General features: G+C 30.3%; 1 protein-coding gene across 3 annotated transcripts in view; it reads left to right on the forward strand.

The window, feature by feature from the left end:
* Positions 1-13,958, forward strand: part of LOC145329029 (rho guanine nucleotide exchange factor 10-like) — a 72,642-nt gene that overhangs the window by 23,694 nt on the left and 34,990 nt on the right. For all 3 annotated transcript variants that reach the window (XM_080173032.1, XM_080173033.1, XM_080173035.1), the window contains 5 exons: positions 6,771-6,870; positions 7,242-7,319; positions 7,807-7,921; positions 8,499-8,607; positions 9,691-9,765. In XM_080173032.1, the coding sequence (XP_080029158.1) occupies positions 6,771-6,870; positions 7,242-7,319; positions 7,807-7,921; positions 8,499-8,607; positions 9,691-9,765 (477 nt within the window). The remainder of the gene's footprint in view (positions 1-6,770; positions 6,871-7,241; positions 7,320-7,806; positions 7,922-8,498; positions 8,608-9,690; positions 9,766-13,958) is intronic.

Here is a 13,958-nt window from a genome sequence, read left to right on the forward strand (position 1 = left end):
GCATGTACATACATAAATAAATCCAATCTACTCTAAAAAAAAAACAACCAAAATTGACGACAATTTTCTCCTGTTAATATATCCACATATACTATATCCATTAATATTATGAATTATGATGTGTTAAGTTATTATTGGTTGAATTGTTATATTGGATATGTTCTAGATGCATAATCTCTAAATAAGATCATAGGAAAAAAGATAAAGGACAATCAGGCCATATTAATGATTAGAAAGTGTACAGATTTTGATACAAAAGGACAGTTATTTTTTAAAATTTCATTTTGTGTAAATATTAACATTCATTTGGATAAAGCTTAACTTGGATTTATATATCATGTAAAAAATGTATTCCCTCGTATAATATGGGGCATATGACATAATTTTTTCCTTGTTTGTATTAATGGAACGAATAATATATTTGTATATATAAACAAAAAGGTTTTAAGTTTGGCGGATTAAAAGGCCAGATTGTCCATCTAGATCTACTATGTCTATTCATATTATAACTAGATTTATTTTTTATTTTTAAAGGTGTGTCTTAATGAAAAAAAGGGAATTATAAAAATCTTTAACTTTTTTCCTAAAACCAATGTTTTCTGTTTAATTTTAAGCGGATTTTATTTACGACAGCATGGCAATCAAAGCCCTTTGAAAAATTAAACCTCTAATTACTCTCCCACTGACCAAAAGATTGGGATAACTTCATAGTTAATAGTGGATTTTTTGTTTACAAATAAAGCACAACATTTAGTAAATGCCGCGATTCCTCTTGATTTCTCGATGGTGAAATACAAAATTTGCCCCCCAACGACAGCTGAAAAAGGCAATTTAATAAAGGTTGCGTTATTTTGCCCCCCAAATCAATTTTCGATTTAATTTCCTTGTTGGTTATACCTTATTCCTGCATTTTATTAAAACATTAGGTATATAATGATAAAATTGGAAATTTTTTTAGAAATGATTTAATTTAGTCATTATGTAATGAATTTTACAATTTATTAATTAAATTTTTGCTCTTAATTAACAAATTTGTAAAATTTTGGATAAATTTGCTAATATTTTTGGTAACGTAGCTGCTCTATCATTATAATTTACTTTCAACTAATGTTAAGTAAAAGAACTCTTACTTCCGCATTTTTTGGTGGATTTTTAAGTCTAAAACACAAAAATGCTAAACATCAAGATCAAATGTAAAAATGAACAGAATTTTGAAATTTTGAATTTAATAAAATAAATCAAATACTGCTCGGTTTTTAAAATTGTTCTTAGCTTGCCATAGTTCCCCTTCTTATAAATAAACTTACCCTTGTTTCTTATATAAACAGATGTATAAAATCTAAGTTAAAAATATTTTCTTTTATTTATAAATGAATCTATGTCTATCATCTAATATTTGTTTTTCTAAACACTTGTCCCTCATGTCAAAAGTCAAAATTTACTTTGAAACTCAGGGATTAAGTATGGTGGAGTGAAAATTATTTCTACCCCCTCACTTGAATAAAAACTTAAAATTAGAATTTTTTATATTTGTTTTTTATATTTTTGATAATACTTATAATTATAATATTGTTCATTTCGGATTTGGAGAAAAAAAGTTTTTCCAGTATGGCTTCGAAACCGATTAATATCCGCTGGATTAGAACCGGTTCTCAGCTTTACAGAAAAATCATGAATAGCATCTTAATACAGACAATTTTCAACAAAACAAAAAATAAAAATGATAAATTTATTACCAGTTTTATTACCCGAGCCTTTGGCGTCACTTGAGCTAACAAAACTGGTTTTTAACTTTAATATCCGCGGAAAACTGTCTATAATACGATGCGATAAATGACTATTCTTTCATTGACCTATCCGTTCATCCCTGGTCAACCTTAAGTGTCATTGTATTTGCATTTTCAAGTGTGTTAGTTGAAAGTTTTGAAGAAAAAAAAAGTTGTTATAAGCATACATGTGTTATGGTAATTAAAGAATTCCCATCCCCTCTCCCCTCCCCCCCCCCCCCCTCCTCTTCTATAACAAAATAATTATTAGGTCAGGTTAGTTTAGGATGAGGATTGGGAACAACGCAACCTTGCGACGGGCCGTATGAAAGGTGATTTTTAGGTTTTAGACTATTTTTGCAGAGGAGAGGTTTTTTCCTAGTATAAGAGGCAAAAAAGGAAAAAATGTTTTTTACAGGCGCCATATCCTAAAACATGGATGTTTATTAAAATTCAAAAATTCTGATTTCGCGGCAATAATGACTCTAAAATAAAGGCTACAAGTAAATATTGGGGGTGAAGGGATAGGACAATGAATAGTAAATTAATTCTTATATGTGATGTTTTGTGTTTTGTAGTATGTAAACTTTTGAGAAGTAATTGTAGTTTAATTTTATGGTCCCTCTCCTAAATCTAATTGAAAAGACAAAATTTATATAATTAACGGGAGATATTTTTAGATATAACTAACAAATATTGTATGATTTATGCTTCAGTATTTATTAAGGCAAGCACCCTCAAAACCGCTTATGGCTGGAAAACTGAAATATTTGTCTTTTTTTTATGACGTTTTTAATATAAATAAAATAGAGTGTCTTAATTTGATTACATGATATGTTTAAGGTCTATTCTTATTTCATATATCACGCGTCTAATTTAGCATTAATAATCTTTTTTAAAGTCTTTAGTTATGACGCGGATAGTGCTGTAATTTAAACTAATCAACTTCAGTCACGTTGGGGGCGCAGCCATTATAAGAAATCAAAAGTCATTATAGTTTGCAGTATCTTAAAAAATAAATGATTCATAGTTAACTTTAAGGCTTTGTACAATTTGCCTTTTAATATTTTGGCTCTTAACTTTTGTACCTACAAAATGCTAATGTTTTGTTTGTATTAAACGAATGACTAAATCATCAATTTTTCTACGGGTGCAATGTCCCCATTAATGAAATAATCATTTTTATATTGACTAGCTACGTTTTCTTAGTTCCAAATATCGGTCATTTAAAAAGTTGCTTATAAGCATTCCTTTCATTGCACGCGCATTCATTTTAAAATTGCAGTGTAGCAACTCTGTAACTTATTTCATATCTCGATTCATTTCCACTGGATACAAACCGGTTTATAAACCGTAAAATATATATAAATCTTAATAATACCATTTTGTATGGCCGAGCCTTTTATCATTCTTTGTAAAAATTTTAAATAATTAAAAAGTTATCGTTTTCGAACAATGTTATAAATACCTTCGCTGCCAAATGTCTATATGAACAGCTTGCTTTTAAAAAAAAATATAAGGCGTCTACCCGTGATAGGGGCAGTGATTGGTTCAAAACCCCGTCATAACTAAAGACGTTGATTATTTACCCTTTCATTTAAGAATTAATGAGTAGGAGATGGAGGTTTTTTCTTTTAATTTGTCCAAAATCTTCTTTTTTTAAATATGCCTGCTTTGATGAACACATTCTAGACTTAAGCTAATACTTTCATTATTTTACCAGACATACGGACAAGGAAAAGCACATATTAGTATAGATTAGCTTTGCTACCAAAAATTTCGAATTTTAGCATTGAATTAGATAAGATATGCAGCATAGATATGTTGTTATACATATTTTTATCTTAAATTAGACAAAAATATAGAAAGATTAAAAACAAGGACAATTATGTTAACAAGATGTTCAGCCCAGGGATCTAAAGGGATAAGATAATAACAGATAAATTGATGTACATTCCCAATGATGATACAGAAAATTTGTCCTTCTGTTGATAACAGTTAGTTAAAACAGTTGGGCAATCAATCAAAATTCAATAAAAGTCCACAAAGTCCACGAATAAGAGAACTAAATTTAAAACTTCAGGGGCCAGTGTAATAAACAGCCTATTGTCCTCTCCCGCTTTCTTTGGTGCTTATAATTATAGTAATTAATAATCATAAAAATAACATTAAAAACAATAAATTTTGCCTTAATAAAATTTGGTATCTTTTAAGTTGTAGGCAATATATTTATTTTCTTTCTAAGTATATGTAAGTGACTGATAAATTATAAGAAAAGTCCTAAGAGAGACGCACTACAAACTCAAATTATTTAGTAGTTTCGCTCCAGAAAAAGAAATACATACATCACATCACTTCGCCATTCATTATTTAACTCACTATGGACCAAAACTTGCCAAGTAATCTTTATTTTAAATAAAAAAAAATATACAGGGAGAAGAAAACCTCACCCCTTTTTCATTGGTAGAAGCTCCCCCCCCCCTTGAGAAAAAATACTTGTTGGGGATACCTACCTCCCATTACATACCATGTATTTAGATTTTGAAAAATTAGTTGAATATTAATATTGGGAGGTGAAAGTGGGGTCAATATTCATTAACTTTTTTTTTCAAAAAATATAATTACAATAGTTAATAAAAACACACAAAATATCATGTTTTAGACCATTGTACAGTTTGAGCCTTGAAAATCTGTTAGTGAAAAATTAAGTAAACTAGGTTTTTGCTTCGTTTTGTTGCTTGCGGAGATGCTTTATAATTGTAGTTTGTTTGTTTGTTCGTCCGTAAGAAAAAAAATAAATTGTTGACACTTAAAGTATCTGTGATCAGTCGTGAAACGGAGGGATAAGTCAATCGCAGATAATTTTATCTTTCCTTGCACACTTTTCAGAACTTAAAAAACAGAACAGTCAATAAATCAACAGTTATAAATCTATCTAAACCATAACATTTAAATTAGTAACTACTGCTGCTTTATAACGACAAAAAGAGAAAATTTGGGTAGTAATTTTTTAAGACTTATAAAACAGCTCTGTTAGACAAAGGTGATGACAGTTGACATTTGGGAGAATTCCTTATCGACGGACCAACCAACAAATAATGTTATAGAGCACCTTGGACACCAAAGAAAAAAAAAGTACACAATTTTTATATTTGCACAATTGGCTGGACCTTTTTTAAGGGTGACCATGACAATTTTGGTCATTGTGGCTGAGCCACGGTCAAGGGATAATATACTATTGGAAGCTTTTTAATTTTTATCCACGGCGCTTTCTACTATTTATCAATAAAATCTACTTATTTCAATTATTATTATGAATTTAAATAAAAGTATAACAGTAATTTATAAAATCTTCTTATTTCAACTATTATTATGTATTTAAATAAAAGTATAACAGTAATTTATCGCATCGTATTATGGATAGGACAACTTTCAGTGGATATAAAATAAAAGATTAATTCCAGTTTTATCTTTTTATTCGAATAAAATTCTATAAATCGATACATGATTTTTCAGTATGATTTAGAACCGGTACTAAACCAGCGGATAGGTTTCTACAATACTACAATGATATATAAAGTGTTTTGTTGTTTGAATCCTTAATCCCGCGTCCGTGGCAATATTTGAAGTAGTGAAGAGCCATTTCAAGGAGAGTAAAATAAAGGACGTCACACGTATACTTGACTTATTTGTATTGCACGAATAAAAACACTGTGCATCAAAAACAAACAAAATTTTACCATGTTTAATATAAAACTTCCCTGAAAAGAAAGACATACGAGTCTCTATGTTTGCCTGTCGGTCGGTTTGTAATACATAAATGTAACAAGAATGTAACCATAAATGCTGGATTATCTTTGTTAATGGTTAACTTCACTAAAAAATCAGCAGTCTATCTTAAATAACAGCCAAGATAATCACATTTTTACCAAAGCAAAATGAAATATAAAGTATCTTTGCTTCTAAAAATGTGTTCTTCAAAGTGTTAATTTTGGTAAATTCTGTATGGTACAATTTAAAATAAGTCGCAAAAGACTTTGAGCCTAAAAGTCCATAAAATATCAGAATGATTAAGTGAAAATTAGCCCTGTTGACTTTGGCAGTAGCACAGCTATAGTATAATTTACTTTGTTTGTCTGTCTGGTCTTTAGAAATGATTTTTATCAAGAGCTGCTTAAAATCAGGGAGAGTTTTTTTTAATCTGTTCTCTCATTCATTTGTTAAAAAAAAGTTTTATTAAATATTGATTGGTTGGTTCAAACTTTAAGATTCCCACTGCTACTGGGTCAGATCCGTGACAGCTATATATATATTGGCTCATAATGATAATTATAGAAAAAAATGATGTTTTTAACTATGAGGCTTTTTTTCTCATTTTAAAAAGGATATAGAACAGACCTGACGTAAATAACCTAAAATATGACATCAAATATTGAATTTTCAGTAATTTTATTTTAGATTTTTTGCATAATATTATTAAACTTTTTATCTTAAGGTTTCAAACGGAAACGGTGGATTTTCTCTTTACCCTTTTTTTCTTTGAATTTGTTCATGCATGAATTTTGGATAGGGATATATTTTAGTTAAAACAAAGTAAGAACAATAAATTCTGTGGGGCTATAAATCATACCTAGCAAAAAATACGAATAGCATTTGTATCATAGATTTAAGGTGTTTTTTTGTAGATGGGATTTTTAAAATGTCCTAAACTTTTAAAACTTCAATTTTCACAAATAAACATTGACTATATATTACTTAACCGTGAATTATATTTGATGGGGTTAGTAAGTCAACATGTAGAACTAAAATTTCATGGAAAGTATGAATTGAGATTTTTAAGCTTTAAAATCATTCAAAGTAATATAGGTCACAAAAGCTTTATATGTTTTCGTTTTGTGACACTAAATATATTCATTTTAAAACCAAAATTCAAAATAATTGAAAACTCCTCATAAGGCCTACAAAAATTATTTTTGATTATGATTAATTTCGCGCGTTTTTCAGGATTTCTGAGCAGAGCGCGGCATTCAAGGAGAACAATCGCATCACTGGTAACAAGATGAATAAGGCCAACACAGACAGAATACTTATTAGATCAGACGAGGTTTGTAATCATCACATGTATTAATAGGATGTTTGTCTATATATTTGTCTATGTAGAAATATTCATTTTTTATTATCACTTTCTGAATTTAAGTAATTAAATTTAAATTTCCTAATAGAAGCCTTGCAAAGTAATTCATATTTCAAATGCTTTAATTTAATTCACTATTTAAAGATAAAGTACATTTAATGCTTTTATCTAATTTTTATTCTCGTAGCTACTAACTATGGTAGTTACCCACGTAATTCAATTGGTCCATCTGAAATGTCGTCAATAGTTTTCTGGTTTCATATGATTATTTTATCTTGCTATTGCTGTGCTATTCAAGGACATAATTATCTTTGCTTAATAATTAAATTTATATTTTTAAGGTTCGGTTGTTAGAGTTTAACCAACAAGGACAAATTTCTAGAGCGAAGCAGAGAAAATTAATTTTGTTAAATGACTCGGTAAGACTTTAACTTATTTTTCTATTTACCTATTAATCAATTTATATAACTTTCTATTCATCTATCTATCCATCCATCTAGCTATTGCGCCACCTATCCATTCATCTATCTATATATGTAATAATCCATCTATCAATGAATCAATCAATCTACATATCCTTCTATCTATCAATTCATCGAACTATCAACCCATCTATCCAATTATCCAACTATCTAGCCTCATATCTGTCTATCCATCCATCTATCTACCAATCCGTCCATTCATCCATCTATCTATCTGTTCATCTCTCTAGCCTTATATCTATCCATCCATCCATCAACCAATGTATCAATCAATCTCTCTACCCATATATCTATCTACCTATCCATCTATCTAGGTATTCAATTATCTATTTTTGTCGACTTCTTCTAACTATTCTTCTAACCTAACTAAAAATTTTAATTAAACCTCCAATCTATCTATTTATCAATCCACCAATCTATTAAGGTGGTCTGTGTGTCTGTAAGTGGTCGCAGCAGTGATGTCGACTTCAGCCCTTCCTCCCAAGAACGAATGAATTTCAAATGGGCGGCTGCTTTTTCGGAAATCGAGGTTGTCGACGGTAAGTTGATCTCTTTGTGTATAAATCTTGACTTGCTGGTTCATTAAATCGAGTATCCAAACGTTTAAACCAATAATTTTTATCTACAGAAGGGGTAATTTAGTGTATCATCAATGGGGATGCACATCAATTTTTCGGTCATTGTCTTATCCCTTAAGATTCCTGCCAGATTCTTCAGTAGTTGACATTTTATTATTGTGAGTTGTCGCTGTTAAGCTTTATTGCAATAGTTATCATCTTAACAGAAGATAATTCTGTATATCATTATCAGAACAGCGTTATATGGTTAGTATAAGTTTTTCGTGTGAATCTTAAATAATTGTCAAAGTCTATAATAGCTACCCTAAAACATGTTATATAAAGGTTTTTGTCTCCTTAGGAGTTCATGGAAGTTTCACATATCTTGGGATGGTTTTGTGCTATCTTATTTCTAAATGATAAGTATGAGTCGGTTTATGGTTATTTTTCTGTCACTGGCTACTCCTACTTCGAATACAGCACCCTTAGATGCTAAGGGAAACTACTAGTTACAATTTATTTGAATAACTTTAATAACTTATTTATTTTGTTGATTTAGGTCCAGCGCAGGGAACACTTGCCCGCTTGACCGCTGGCGGCTCTGTGACCGGTAAGCGGTCATCCTTGACCAGGTCTATGACACCCTCCTCTCTGCCTCTTTATAATAGGTAAAGTCTACATTTAATGTTGAAGAGAAGCTTTTCTGTTATTAGGGTTTGTACGTTATATTTGTTCATATGTGAAAGAATTATCCGCCAATTCTTGTAGCAAAGCAATTCTAAAAACATTAATATCTTAAATCTTTTCCTATTAATATTAATTGTTATTTAACAGGATGTTTGTTTGTCTGTCTGTCTGTCTGTCTGTACAGAATGATCAATAGCTATAAAAGATCAATAGCAACAAAAGTTGATTTCTTTTTTAAAAAAAACTTTTATAATTGATTACATTTTAAAGGCTTCTAATTCTACGTATAAAGTTATAAAAATAGGGGACTACTAAAGATTGATATCTTATAAATAATATTCTTTTTAATCTTTAGCTTTAATTACATTTTATAGGCTTCAAAAATATATTATTTACGTAAAAAGACAGGGGTGGGGTGTGGACATTTGACTGTAAATTACATTGATCCCCACAGTATTGAACATATTCTCTCATTTTTGTTTAAAAAATTGTTGATGTTCCTACTTTGTGTTACTATTGGTCAAATTAAAGCATTATACATCTTGTCTTTCTATATTTATTATAATTTTGATGTATTTTAGTCACAGTATCTAATAAGATACAGTAATCTATGTACGAATGTGCGCAAAATGGAACCTATGTGCGACCTACGGCCGAAAATGCCGCAAAAGTTTTTTACGTTTAGATTCTAAGGATATTGGAACTTGTGAATGAAACATAACATAATAAAAAAAAAATATATTTCGATTTAGCATCAATCCATCGTGTATGTTACACATTATTAGCATTAATGTAAAAATAGTCATTTCTATATTGGTTAAAAGGAGCTGTGACCACTTTTACCACCAGCAAAAAATATAGTGACAAAAAGGGAGTGTGATTTTGTCAATTTCGTTTAGGCTGTAGTTTTGGCATTATTTTTTTTTATCCTCTGTCATTATTACACCTTTACCGCTGTCAAAAACACAGTTTATTGTCATTTTCACACCCATGAAATCCAATGAGGTTGTGTTGTCTTTGAAGCATTAAATTTTTAACTTAGATTTAATTAATTTCTATTTCAGTGTTGAGAGTGGACAGGCAGAAAATTTGGCACAAGAAATGGCGGATCTTATGCATGACTACGATATTATGTCAAGGTACGTATTTTCTATCTTTTTTACTATCTTAGTTTCTATCCAAATATTTTATTCATTATTACATATGTGAAGGTAGATATTTTATGTCTATTTGATAAATATTTTTCTATCTTTTAATAATTGATCTACAGATTCTTTCATATATCAATATTTCGACCCGTCAATTTATCCTTATACTAAAGTAACAGGATGTTTGTTTGTCTGTGTGTCTGTGTATCTGTGTATCTGTGTGTCTGTGTATCTGTGTATCTGTGTGTCTGTATTGAAGGATCTCGCTAACCGCTGAACCGATCGGGTTCTGCTTAACAGGGTAGATTCTCATAGGTCCCGGGAAGGTTTATAGCTATTTTCTTGGGGCTTGGGACACCCCCAACCCCCCCCCCCCAAATAAAAAATACCCCCCCTCCAAAAAAAATAATTTTATTGTTTAACTAAAATTAAAAATGATGGGGGGAGGGAGCACCCCCACCCCAAAAAAAATTTCCACCCCCAATATATTTTTTTTTAAATTTTTCTTTTAAAATCTAAAATAAGAAATTGGGTTATCAAATTCGACTCCCCCCTCCTCAAGTGCCCCTAGAGGCTTCTAGGGGCGTAGCCGCTAGTCTATTTATAAAGTAAAATGATATGTGGACGGGGGGCAGAACCTATATGTAACTCTATCTTTGGGGTGGGGACCCTGTGCCGACTTTCAATTGGGTCTTTTGAATATCAGTCAGTAGCGTCAGAAATATAAACACAGCCAAGTCGCTACAAAAGAGCAGAAAGCAATTTGCTAGCAGATGAAAAGGTTTCCACCACTCGGGCCGGATTGATGTCTTGGTTATACATCTATACTTATACAATTATTATCTATCCATCTATCAAATTTACATCTTTTCAGTGCATGATCTACTATCTATTTATCTATCTATTTGCACTGTACTTAAATATTTAGAAGAACTCATACTATGCTTTCAGATTATCAATATTAACATTTACAATTTTTTATTCACAGTATTTGATACAAAGTTGCTTTTTTTGTAAAAAATAACGAAATATCGTATTATTATTTTCTTTTTTTTAATACTATTATATACTTGGTAAATTGTATAAGTGTTTTTGTATTGGAGGTTACATCATTCCCCCTCCCCCCCCCCCCCCACTAAGGTGAGGGAAATTTTTAAAATCAAAATGTCATTTGGGATATTCGTAGCCCAACCCATTTCTAAGGAAATAAAATGTTTGACATATTTTTAAGTTAAAAATCTGACAGCTTCAGTTTTTTCACCATTTCTCATAAGGAAAAAAGTGTTCTGGGGTTAATTCCTTTTTTGGCTTCGAGTAGGTATCTTCATGTAACCACCCCCTACCATTAAAACGTTTAACATTAATGGATGCAAGATATGTTCTTTCGAAATAAAAAACGCATCAGTTTTTTTCAGTATGGCTTAAAAACCGATTTATATCTGCTGGATTAGAACCTGATCTCAGCCATAATGAAAAATTACGTATAGCATCGTATTACCGACAATTTTCCACAAATATTAGAATAAAAATCATAAAATTAATACCTTTGGGGTTAACAAAACTGGGTAAAATCTTATAATACTTTTTTCATCAGCGGAAAGCTGTATGTAATACAATGCGATCAATAACTATTATCTTATTTTAAACGATAATGTATTAAAAACAAAGTGATTTTTTTTATTTTGTCCATATAATGATCGCATGGCAAAAATTGTATTTTTTCTTTCTTTTTAAGTTTTGTCATATAAGTGATCACACATTGACAGAACATTTGAAATACCCATTATAGCATTCATATTGGAGTTAAAGATATCAGCCAATGACCTATCCATAGTCTAAGCAACTTTATAAAGAATATAAAATAATTTTATTTCTCGTATTCATTCGAATCCGGTGGATAGGAACCGGTTCTCATCCATACGAAAAAACTATGTCTAGCATCGTATTATATCCAGTTTTCTACGAATATAGAAATGTACAATCATAAGATTAAAACCAGTTTTTTTAGCCGGTGCCTCCGGCACCTCGGGGCTAAAAAAACTAGTTTTAATCTTATAATTGTACATTCTATATCCGCGGAAAGCCGTTTATAATACGATACGAGAAATAACTATTATTTACTTTAATTATTAATTTTTTCGGTTGCCATAACGATCATCTTTATTTTTGAAACATGTACAAAAAGGTAAATTTTGATTGAAAAATCCGCAAGCTGCAATATTGATAAATGCATCTTTAAAAAATCAGGAAATGCTGGAATAGGCATCGAAAATTTTTTCTGAAATAAGTAAATTAGATTGAATTTTGGAAAATTTGTTTAATTTAGTAGTTATAGGCAATTTAACGTTACGATAAACATTGTTTTTTTTTCTCCCAAAAGTAAATGTTGCACGCTATTGGACCATAGATTGCATGAAAATCCTTTTAAATAAAGTAGGAAGATTTTTTGTCTGAAGCTTAGGATCTCAATAATTACTCAACCTGTGTTTTAGGCTATTTTATTTTCAGATTTAAGTCTTAATTCAGATTCCCCTTAATGCCAGCCCCTAGCAAAAGCTAGTGCGCTAGTAATTTATAAAGTAGAAAACTTTAATTTTGCTGAGAATTTTTTTTTTTGGCAAGATAGTTTTCTTTATATGCACTATCCCTAATATTTATTGAGAATTGTTTACAGAAAATCAATTTCCAAGTTTACATTTCTATTTCAATAGAAATACATGGAACATTACAATAAGAGCTGAAATGTGAACTTCGATTGAAAAAGAACACGGGAGGGATTGGTCATTGTACTGTAAATTATACTGGTACCCAAAGTTTTATAAACACAATCTCTCATTTTTGCAATTTTAAGCTACAGAAGGGATAGTTTTCTTACTCATAAAATGGAAAAGAACATCACTTTATTGTCCATTGTCTTATCCCGTAAGATCCCTAATGCCAACTTGAAAAAAAAATTCTTGAAAGCTGATTAGTATATTGATAGCTACCTGACCAATCATCTATAATAATCAATGATTCAATATTAAATGCACAAAAAATAAACAGAGATGGCGTAATTTTGTAAACAAATGACAAAAAAGCCAGTACTTTACAAATCAATAAACCAACCTTTGAATAAACACAATAATAGTTAAGATCGTGTTAGTTTAAGGGTTTGTTTGTGTGTTACTTAAGATACCTCATATAGCTGAACATACAGATTCTTGGTGCTTTCAAACAAACCTTTTTCTTGAGCACCTAATAAAAAAATCATGTCCCTTATTTTGAATTGAAGAAAAACTTATATCTAGCCCGTTCGGGTAGACTTTGAACATTACCGGGCTTTAACCCTACATGGTGTTGTCTCCTAACCTCTTAGGGAGCAATTTTAACCTCCAAGTAACAAAATTAAATTGAAAAAAAGTTTGATCGTGATTAAAATCCACGTATTTAATCATAATTTTAAATGCCTTGTTAAAGTCAAAATCCAAATGTACAGAAATATTCGGGCATATTTGACATTCCTACACTTTAATTTTGCATAAAAGCCAAATATTTCTGCATGTTTAGCTTAGTAGATACTAGAGAACTAGATATTTTACATTATTTTGTTCAGTAATATCTCCTAAATGACACGATTTTTTAACTATCAGGGAATTTACACTGGATGATAATTTGATGTCACACTATGATATTCAAATTACCCCTTTTCTATAGATTAAAATTATTGTTTGAATTTTGGACATTGGTAGTTTGAACCAAAAAATCAAAATTTGGGTACTAGTGTAATTTACAGTCATATATCCCCTTCCTCCCTGCTATAACTGTACAAATTTTTAAGGTCTATACATTGTGAAGCGTAGCCATTCTATATCATAGCTTATGCTTTAGGTTCTAAGTATGAGAATAAGAGTTTGAAATCAACAGGACAACAATAACAGACATAATTTACCGGAAAATGTACGGACGAACGATCATACAGACTCTAATTGTAGAAAAACTTTGCTTATAAGAATTCATCACCAAATCGAAGTACAGATATTTTAACTGTATATAAAAATGAAAATTACATAACAAAATGATTGGTTTGGTAGAAATTTATGAAATGGTCAGATATACCCAGACATTCTGCCTTTTATACCAATTCAGATTTAATAGGGCGTACTAAAAATATTAAATCAGTATATTTTAGTTTTATCGGGGAG

The sequence above is a fragment of the Acartia tonsa genome, chromosome 9 (genome assembly GCF_053477335.1).
Source record: "Acartia tonsa isolate MP-2025a chromosome 9, ASM5347733v1, whole genome shotgun sequence".
Taxonomy (NCBI): domain Eukaryota; kingdom Metazoa; phylum Arthropoda; class Copepoda; order Calanoida; family Acartiidae; genus Acartia; species Acartia tonsa.